Source organism: Arachis duranensis, chromosome 7 (genome assembly GCF_000817695.3).
Source record: "Arachis duranensis cultivar V14167 chromosome 7, aradu.V14167.gnm2.J7QH, whole genome shotgun sequence".
Lineage (NCBI taxonomy): Eukaryota > Viridiplantae > Streptophyta > Magnoliopsida > Fabales > Fabaceae > Arachis > Arachis duranensis.
In genome coordinates this window covers 12,440,070-12,449,982 of record NC_029778.3, presented here as the reverse complement: position 1 = coordinate 12,449,982, position 9,913 = coordinate 12,440,070, and the positions used below count along the sequence as shown (strand labels likewise).

General features: G+C 37.4%; 1 protein-coding gene across 4 annotated transcripts; it reads right to left on the bottom strand.

Annotated features, from left to right (window-relative positions):
* Positions 1-4,327: 4,327 nt before the first annotated feature.
* LOC107457842 (E3 ubiquitin-protein ligase SDIR1) lies at positions 4,328-8,369 on the bottom strand. 4 transcript variants are annotated; one of them, XM_016076013.3, is made up of 9 exons: positions 8,230-8,369; positions 7,402-7,547; positions 7,194-7,248; positions 7,033-7,085; positions 6,696-6,924; positions 6,437-6,551; positions 6,122-6,173; positions 5,530-5,655; positions 4,328-4,684 (listed from the first exon to the last, which is right to left on the bottom strand). In XM_016076013.3, exons 2-9 carry the CDS (start codon positions 7,477-7,479, stop codon positions 4,565-4,567), a joined length of 828 nt encoding a protein of 275 aa, XP_015931499.1. In that variant the 5' UTR covers positions 7,480-7,547; positions 8,230-8,369; the 3' UTR covers positions 4,328-4,564. The 4 variants fall into 4 exon arrangements, with proteins under 4 accessions (XP_015931499.1, XP_020983123.1, XP_015931500.1 ...); XM_021127464.2 differs by having other exon boundaries at positions 5,530-5,652; XM_016076014.3 differs by having other exon boundaries at positions 6,122-6,170.
* Positions 8,370-9,913: the final 1,544 nt, after the last annotated feature.

Below are 9,913 nucleotides of genomic sequence, written 5' to 3'. Positions count from 1 at the left end.
ACTAGCATGTCGTCGACGTATACTTCCATTAGGCTCCCCAGGTGGGGAGAAAACACTTTATTCATCAACCTTTGATATGTGGCTCCTGCATTCTTCAATCCGAATGGCATGACCACGTAGCAAAAGTTAGCTCTGGGTGTGATGAAAGAAGTTTTTTCCTGGTCTGGCTCATACATCGGGATTTGATTATATCCCGAGTAGGCGTCCATGAACGATAAGTATTGGTACCCCGAGCTGGAATCCACTAGGGTATCAATACTTGGTAGGGGATAAGGGTCCTTGGGACATGCTTTATTTAAATCGGTATAGTCGACACACATTCTCCATTTGCCATTCTGTTTTTTGACTAGCACTACATTGGCTAGCCATGTTGGGTACTTGACCTCTCTGATAAAGCCGGCTTCCAGGAGCGCCTGTACTTGCTCTTCTACTATTAGGGCTCGTTCTGGGCCGAGCTTGCGTCTTCTTTGTTGTACGGGTCGGGACCCTGGATAAACCGAGAGCTTGTGGGACATGAGCTCGGGGTCAATCCCAGGCATGTCAGAGGCCTTCCAGGCGAAAAGGTCGGAATTATCTCTTAGGAGTTTTGCCAACCCTTGTTTTAGAGTTTCCTTTAGGTCGGCTCCTATATAAGTGTTTTTCCCTTCCTCTTTACCGACCTGTATTTCCATGGTTTTTCCTCCCGGTTGTGGTCGCAACTCTTCTCTGGCCCTTGCGCCGCCGAGCTCTATTGTGTGAACCTCTCTGTTCTTTCCTCTCAGATTTAGGCTTTCATTGTAGCACTTCCTTGCCAATTTTTGGTCTCCCCTTACCGTTGCTATCCCCGCTGAGGTCGGGAATTTCATGCAGAGGTGGGGAGTGGACACCACAGCTCCGAGCCGATTAAGGGTAGCTCTGCCGATTAAAGCATTGTATGCTGACCCCACGTCGACGACTATGAAGTCTATGCTCAGAGTCTTTGATTTTTCCCCTTTTCCAAAAGTGGTGTGAAGGGGCAAAAATCCTAGTGGTTTTATTGGCGTGTCCCCTAATCCGTATAGGGTGTCGGGATAGGCTCTCAACTCTTTCTCATCTAACCCTAACTTGTCCAAAGCAGGCTTGAAGAGAATGTCTGCCGAGCTTCCTTGGTCTACTAGGGTTCTGTGGAGATGGGCATTTGCCAGGATCATAGTTATTACCACTGGATCGTCGTGTCCAGGGATTATTCCTTGCCCATCTTCTTTTGTGAATGAAATGGTAGGAAGGTCGGGTGACTCCTCCCCGACCTGGTAGACTCTTTTGAGATGTCTTTTGCGAGAGGATTTGGTGAGTCCCCCTCCCGCAAACCCTCCTGAGATCATATGGATATGTCTTTCTGGAGTCTGCGATGGTGGGTCTCTTCTATCCATATCATCTCGCTTTCTCTTCCCATGACTGTCCGACCTTTCTATGAGGTATCTATCAAGCCGACCTTCTCTGGCCAGCTTTTCTATCACATTTTTAAGGTCGTAGCAGTCGTTTGTGGAGTGACCATATATTTTATGGTACTCACAGTAATCGCTGCGGCTCCCCCCTTTTTTATTTTTAATGGGTCTAGGGGGTGGCAGTCTTTCAGTGTTGCAAATCTCTCTGTATACATCCACTGTAGAAACTTTCAGGGGAGGATAAGAGTGATATTTCCTTGGCCTCTCGAGACCGAGCTCTTCCTTTTTCTTGGTTTCCCTTTCCCTCTCTTTTGTTGAGGGAGGGGCCCCAGGTCGCCAGCTCAGGTCTCTCAATTTGGCATTTTCCTCCATATTGATGTACTTTTCAGCTCTTTCTTGTACATCACTTAGAGAAACGGGGTGTCTTTTAGATATGGACTGTGAGAAGGGACCTTCTCTGAGTCCATTGACTAACCCCATTATGACTGCCTCTGTGGGCAGGTCTTGAATCTCCAAACATGCTTTGTTGAACCTTTCCATATATGCTCGTAAAGGTTCTCCGACCTCCTGTTTTATTCCCAGGAGGCTCGGTGCATGTTTCACTTTGTCTTTCTGGATTGAGAACCTCATCAAAAACTTCCTTGAGAGGTCTTCAAAGCTAGTAACTGACCTCGGGGGGAGGCTGTCGAACCACTTCATCGCTGCTTTTGATAGAGTAGTCAGAAAAGCTTTGCATCGCGTAGCGTCGGAAGCATCGGCCAGATACATCCGACTTTTGAAGTTACTCAGGTGATGCTTTGGATCCGTGGTTCCATCGTAGAGGTCCATGTCAGGGCTTTTGAAGTTCCTCGGAACCTTTGCTCTCATTATGTTCTCGCTAAAAGGATCCTCCCCACCTAAAGGCAGTTCTTCTTGTTCCTCACGGGAGTTACGACCTTTGAGGGAGGATTCTAACTTTAAGAGTTTTCTTTCCAACTCTTTTCGTCGTTCCATCTCCTCTTTTAGGCTCTTTTCGGTTTTCTTTTGCCGCTCCCGCTCTTGTTCTAACTGTTCCAGGCGGCTGTGGACTAACCCCATGAGTTCAGTTACGTGGGATGGTCCTCCTTTTTCTGACCCGCGCCCTTCTGAGGAGTTTACCTTCGGGTTTTTTTACCCCGGAGGTGCCTTCTCTATGCTGATTATCCACTTCCTGGTGGAGGGCGAGGTCCACATCGTTATTGCCTGTGTCCAGATTCTCTTGCTCGGAGTCTGTTTCCACATGGCCTTCTTCGTGGGATCTGTCCGCCATCGATGGATGATCTCTCGAGTCCCCGGCAACGACGCCAATGTTACGGTGGGTAACCGGAGATTAATAGAATAGATGACGTTGGTTGGCCCAATCACCCGCGGACGGTAGTCTCTGAGCTGGTTCGCACGCTGGAGCCTCCTTCCGACTTGTGTGCGTGAGTGGATGGGGGGTGGTACCTGCAAAGACACTCCGATGCCTAAGTTAGCAAGGGTGTTAGCAGGTCTAGAGAGTATTGGGCTTAGAGATACCTGAGGGGTGTCAGTGTATTTATAGTGGTGAGCCAATAACCACCGTTGGAGTAGTGCCGTATCTTTTGGGTGTTAACCGTCCCTCTATCTTAGGGAGGTTGAGATATGGCTCGATGAAGCGGTTAGAGAGATTTTAGGGGCGGTTACTCATTTAAATGAGTGTTTATCCGCCAGCTAACCTCATGTCCGACTTCTTCGAAGTAAGTCGTAGTCAACACCGACTTCTTATATGAAGGTCGGTGCTAGCTAGGCTTAATCCTTCGAATTAGGCTTTTCTATTTGGACCTGGGCCTTTATCATTGTGTCAGGGTATGAACACTTATATTATTAAAAAAATTAATAAAAAATATATATTATGTAAAAGTTCATAAAACAAATATGCATAAGATGAGCGAGTTAAAATTTAAACAAATTTCTATTTTTTTTGCACAAATATTTAGCATCACACAACTGTAATTCAATTTACTAATCATACATAAATAGTGTTTGATATTATAAAGAGTAAAATATCGTTTTTGTCCCCAACGTTTAGAGTAAGTCTTATTTGTGTTCTTAACGTTTAAATCGTCATATTTGTATCCCTAATATTTATAAAAATGATTCAATGTTATCCTACTATCAATTATACTAACAAATCGGATTATATTTTTAAATTATTCTTACTTGTATGTATTCATTTTCAATTAAGTCTCACTTAGATGTGTTCAATTTTAATATTATACCCACTATTTGTGTTTAGATTCAATTATATCCCTAGAAAAGTGAATTATGTAAATGTTGTAGAAATTAGTTTCAACTTTTGATGAGCTATTTTTCAAAAAGATTTTTAAAACTCAAACTAAAGCATTCATGATGTGTAATTAACGGCAGGATAACATTGAATCACTTTTACAAACATTAGAGATACAAATAAAACGATTTAAACGTTAAGGACACAAATAAAATTTACCCTAAACATTGGGGACCTAAACATTGGGGACAAAAACGATACTTTAGTCTATTATAAAATATGAAAGTACTGAACGTTCTGTTTAAATAAAAATAAGTTTGTAAAGTTAGAAATACTTAAACTCTATCCTACCCTACCCTAATCTATTCATTTTCATCCCTACTTATGTGTTTGCTTAAGAGAAACATCAAACTGAGATTTATTTATTTATATAAGAAAACTCTCACAAGATAAAGAGAGTCATCAGCGGCTGAAAACCTTGCTGATGTCAACAGTATGGCATGATATTACGGTATATATATTGTCATAATTGTCTTCACTTTTTAGAGACACAAGATAAAACAAGTCTCCATAGGCCATAGCCTAAGCATATTTGTGTCCCATATCAGTATATTTCAATTTTCTAACCGAACAACCGTAAAAAGTGATCCCAGGAAGGTGAAGAAAATAATAACTGTAAAAAATAGGCTGTACAAAAGCAGGCCAAGAAACTTGGTAATTTCAGTGGCAAGCATAAGATTCATATTCTATAGTTGTTACATGCTAACCCTCAAATCCCTACTATTGTAATTACAAAACTACTAGTCATAAAGCCACTTGTTTTGATGCATTCACGTTAGTTACAGCTGTTTAAAACAATCAGAACCTCATTCACAAAAAAAAATAGAGTAGGACATCAAACCATATCTGCAATATCATTAGCTCCACTTTCATTCCACCCAGATCCTGCTCTGAATTTGCAGACGGGGCATGTTCCTTGTTGTCGCAGCCAGGGATCAATGCAATTCGCATGAAACTTCAAAAACACAAGCTTTGCATCAGTCAGATTGCCTCAGATATATATAAAGATTATAAACTTCAATGAAATTTTGCATAAATAATTTTTCTTCATAGTAAAATAACTCTCAAGACAAATTGGACATCAAATCTAAATAAGGCAAGAAACATGTCCAGATGCCAGCAATATAAATATAGTGCCAATCCAATTGTATCCATGTCTCAATCTAAATGGCCCAGCTCAAATTGAAAAAACTCAAAGCAATATAACAAGAAGGGTCATGCCAGCAACATAATTCAAGATATCCAATTTCAACTATCAGTAAGATCAGATATACTTTCAATCTCAATTATAATTGTTGGCCACATGTAAAGCCTATTCTAGCAACTTATAAAGGTCAAGGTGACCGGTTGGAGTTAACTAAATTAAAGCAGACTCAAGGCTGTTGTTTGGTTTATAGACTCAGGGTCTTGGAACTCATACTATTCAGCATTATTATGCCTGCAACATAGGATCAGAAGGCCAAAGTAGCAGTTGTATTCTGTTATAGTTAGTTAAGTATCCATTCTACACCAGCTGTACCATACACCTAGTCTAGTATAGTAGCTACTTTGGAGTTAGGAAGTAGCTCAGGTTGTAATATAGAATTGATGAGTGAGCTTCCACTTCTAAATAATGCAACCTGTCATACTAAGTCTTTACTCTTAACAAGATTTTTGAAGTATCAGCTTCAGTTGATCAGAATTTTCTCTCCTTGACCGATTGCTCATTTTCTCTGTCTCTTGGATACTCAAGCACATACAATTGAAAACAAAAAATTTCTATGCAAATAAAAATTAAAGATATGGGATGATTGTATAAACCTGATGCAAGCAGGGCAAGCTACGAAGTACATCCCCAATGTTAACTTGCTCCAAACATACACTGCAAGTCAGCTCATCATCAGAGGCTTTCATGCTTCCAGCTACATTTGAATTGTCTTGCTTCTTCTGCCACAAATCAAATGAAGCAATAAGTTATTTCAATCTGTCACTCTACACTAAGCTCAGACCATAGAGATTTGCTAGAAAAGCATGTGATCAGAAGCTTTTGTTATCAGCTCCCCATAAAAAATATAAAAACATATATCAAACAAGAGAACAAAACATATTGCATCATATAGACTGATACACAATATAGGCAGTGGATTTTCATTCCCTAATAACTTTATATACACGAAATACTACCTATCTAAAGAAATTGGCAAATAAAGTTGTCAATAATGACAAATGTGAGGATATTGACATGTGTTCATAATGGTAATGCAATATAGTCAAAGCACAGGAAAGGCAAGCACTAATATTAAGTATGAACACTCCTAGAAAAAAGTGGAATTGTCAAGGGATGCAAATATATGTCACTTGTTTAAGCCAATTAGCCAAAATAAAACAAAATAACCAAAGGTGTAGTTGCTACCTCCGCAGGAGTGGAAGAAGACCCCTGTTGCATTGAGGAACCAGTGCCACTGCTGTAAGCAAATGCAGCTTCTTGTCAAGAAACCAGAATTATAAATTTATAATTTCTAAGAAGCGTATATAGAATCTTGCAAAATCATGTCACAGGCTCCTTTAAATTGGTGAATAATAAAAATATAAAGATTAGAAGAATTTTTTATTGAAAACAATTGGTGCAGTTTTGAAGAATGCAATAAATAATAATGTTATCACAACTGGGGTTCACATCTAATTAGAATTACTCTTAGAGATAGAATTTAATCTGACCGTTACTTACTTTTGTGGACCAGAAACCTTGTATTTGTGTACAGGAAGTGCATTTATCTCTTCCTCGGTCATGGAAGGTGCAGTAGGAACATTATCAGAATCAAGAGCCCTTAGTGTTTCATAATCTGTACAAAGTAAAAAAAATTACATGAATAAAACATTCTACATAACTCTAGTACATGTGAAATATACACCTTGATAAAGTTCTGCAGAATTAGATTCAAAAGGTTCTAAACAGCTAAGTGGTAAAATGAATAAAATTTCACGACCTAGCTCATCAAACTCCCGATCAAGAAGTGCAAGTTGAAGTCTGAGGCCTTGTAGGCGTCCTCTGGTGGCAAGGGCAATTGATGGCGGCATATGCAACCGCAGCTCAGTGTGGCCTAAAAGCCCACTAGCTGCTGCTGCATGAGCTTGAGCCTGTGCTTGAAGCTGTTGACATGTTGCATACATCCTCAACATTGTAGCCATTAAGAAAACACCAAGCACCAACCAGAGCTGCAGACAGAAATTAATAGAAGACGGCATAAATCACTTTAATCATTTAAAATCAGAGTTTACATGGAAAACATTTGCATTTCTCATCTAGATTCTAGAAGATCATACCAGAAAATTTGGTGACATCTGGTGCGAGTTAAGTATCATGAACAACAAGAGAACTGAATAATGTAGGCAATATGATCAGAATAGGATAATGAGGACACAGTATACAGATAATTAAAGGGAAAAAAGAAAAACATCCGCATAATATGACGGAAGTTTAGTACCTGTGACGAGGAAAGTGAGTGAATTGGAATTACTAGGACGTGCTGGATGAACACGCTGAAGAAACAATGGAATTAATATTTGGTTTCAGTTAATGTTTTATAAAAAATGAGACAGCCCTTTATTCAAAAAACAAAGACGCAATAAATCATCACAAGAGTCAGCTTCACTGACATCCATATGCAGATAATTGGTATAGAAGTTACATACCAATGCACGTCGCTCAGGCATAAATCCTGGAAATCCATTTTCTATGTCAGCTCTTGTTCCCCGGAATACAAAACTCATGGCTTTATGGAGTTGAAACCTAAATTAAAATTTCACCACTTGACTAAACAGAAAGCTACAATTAAAACCTGCCAATATTGTGAAACAAATCATAGTCAGACCACAAGAAATCCAACCATAAATGATAAATCAACATGATTCAAACAGATTCTCCACCACTAAAATATGATAGCTTTTTAGACAAGCAACTTTTGGAATAGCATTATATGATAGTTTAATGTAAAGCACACAGTGTTTTCATGGAAAATTCTGTCTCATATTGAGAGACTGGAAAGCTATGCTTCATTTTTTCCCCCTTCTAGCTAGATTTTGTTCTTGTCCTTTTTTCATGAAAATTTCCACCTATTTTCTTCTCAATAATTACATTTATCCAAAAAGATAAATCTCTAACTAGAAAGGTGCCAGCTACTAATTATCCACACACGGATTACAGAAACAGACATAATTAAAGGCGTGATTTTCAATGACAATGGCAAATCACTTCCGGGTTATTATACTTGTAATGAAGGAAGCAAAAACACTGATGACCACAACCGAAAATATGATTCCTAAGATAAATCGAAAAGAACAAAAACCCCTTCAAAAAAAAATTAAAACAAACAAAAAAAAAACCTAGATCGCAATTCAGATGGATTGAACATCTTAAAAATCTCCTTAACAAAAACCGCTACTGGCCAAAAGAATCATCATGAAGCATTTTGATGCGATGATGCGTGCGAATTAGAAATCAGAGCGAAAGACGTGACTTACAAATTTGGATTTGAGGCAGTGATCGGAAAACAGAGTTTCGATCACAAACGGAACATTCGATTGTGGTATCCCTGTCGATTCAATTCTACTTCGCCACCAACAAAGATCATGACGTTGCTTTTTTGTTTTTGCTGCGTTTCTTTTAGGGCTCCGTTTCTGAGTTACTTTTAATGAGGCCATATCTAATGCACTAGTTAGTGGCCCATTCTGACCTTACATAAGTGGGCTTGGCCCAAATGTACTTATCATTTAGTTCTTGTCCCTACCTAGGGAAAATTTTTGAGACGCCTAAAATTTTTTTGAACTTTTATACTTGTTTAAGTAAGATATAAATTATCTACTTGATTAATTTAAGATGAGATCAGAGGGATAGTGAGCTTCTCTGCCATTGGAATGGAAGATGTTAGCACTTACCAGCTTCCAGGACAAAGTTGTGCACTCTCAACTACTTTCATGGACTAAATCCCTATTTTGGACTTGATATTCATGGGATTACCTATTTTGGTCTTCAAAATTTAAAATTATTTATATCGATCTTTTAAATTTAAGCCGTGTTTTATTTAAAGAAATAGGATATTGAAACAGGGACACAAAAATATAAAATTGTATTTGAGAGAGAAGACATAAACAGAGATAATGTATTCAGAGACATTGAATTATTGTATTTTGTGTCCATCCTGACAAGAAAGACACAGAAACACTAACAAAGGACACAATTTATTTTTTATTTTTCTTTCATTATTCTTATTAATTTTTTATAATTATATTTTTATTATTATATTTTTTTAATTTATTATCAAATAAAATATAAAAATATTATTTTTTATATTCTTATTTTTTATGATTTATTTTTAATATCTTATTTTCTTCTGTTTTTAGAATTAAATGCAACCTTAATTCCTTAATCTTTTAACTTAGATATGGTCTTTTTTCGTCTTCTATACATTTATTTTATTTTTGCTGTGTGCTTCCTGATGTCTCTAGGTGGTGTTTCTAAGATAGTGTTTGGTAGAGAGATAGAGATGGCAAGACTAAGACTGAAAGACGGAGACTAAAGAGACAGGGATTGAAATAAATTTCAGTATTCTGTTTAGTGCAAAATGGGAGATAGGAATTGAAACAAGAATGAAATTTTAATTTGATTTGCATAAAGAGTAAAATTGAAATTAATTAATTGAAATGAAAGTATTTTAAATATAAAATGTTATTAAAGTTTTAGTCTTCATCTCTAAAAATTTTAGTCTTCTGTGTCCCTATTTTTTGGAAGTATTGAAATACTGAAATTTTAGAGATAAAGATAAAAATTTTAGTACCAGTCACTGAACTAACAAACACGATATTGAGTTTCAGTTTTTCAATCTCTATCTCAATATCTCAAAACAAATGCTACCTAAATAATTGGAGACGTAGATATTCGTGAAAATATTTTTAGAGGAAAATAGGAATGGTGCGAAATATTTTTTGGGGAAATGTAAAATAAGTACAAAGATCTCTCTGTAAAGAAATATAGAATGGGGTTGACAACTATAATTTTTAGGAGTAGTAAGAAAAAAAAAGTCTATTTCGTCTTTTTAAAAGTCTACTTTATCTTATCTTATTAAGTTTATTTTATCTTGTTTAATAAGACGGTTTTAAAATCTCATTCTATTTTGTTTAATAGTAAATTAGTAGACTGGTCTCTTTT

Coding starts and splice junctions, on each gene's coding strand:
- LOC107457842 (XM_016076013.3), bottom strand. CDS start 7,479: ATGAGTTTTGTATTCCGGGGAACAAGAGCTGACATAGAAAATGGATTT. Junction 7,086..7,193: donor ACTCACTTTCCTCGTCACAG/GTACTAAACTTC, acceptor TACATTATTCAG/TTCTCTTGTTGTTCATGATA. Junction 6,552..6,695: donor TCGGGAGTTTGATGAGCTAG/GTCGTGAAATTT, acceptor TACTTTGTACAG/ATTATGAAACACTAAGGGCT.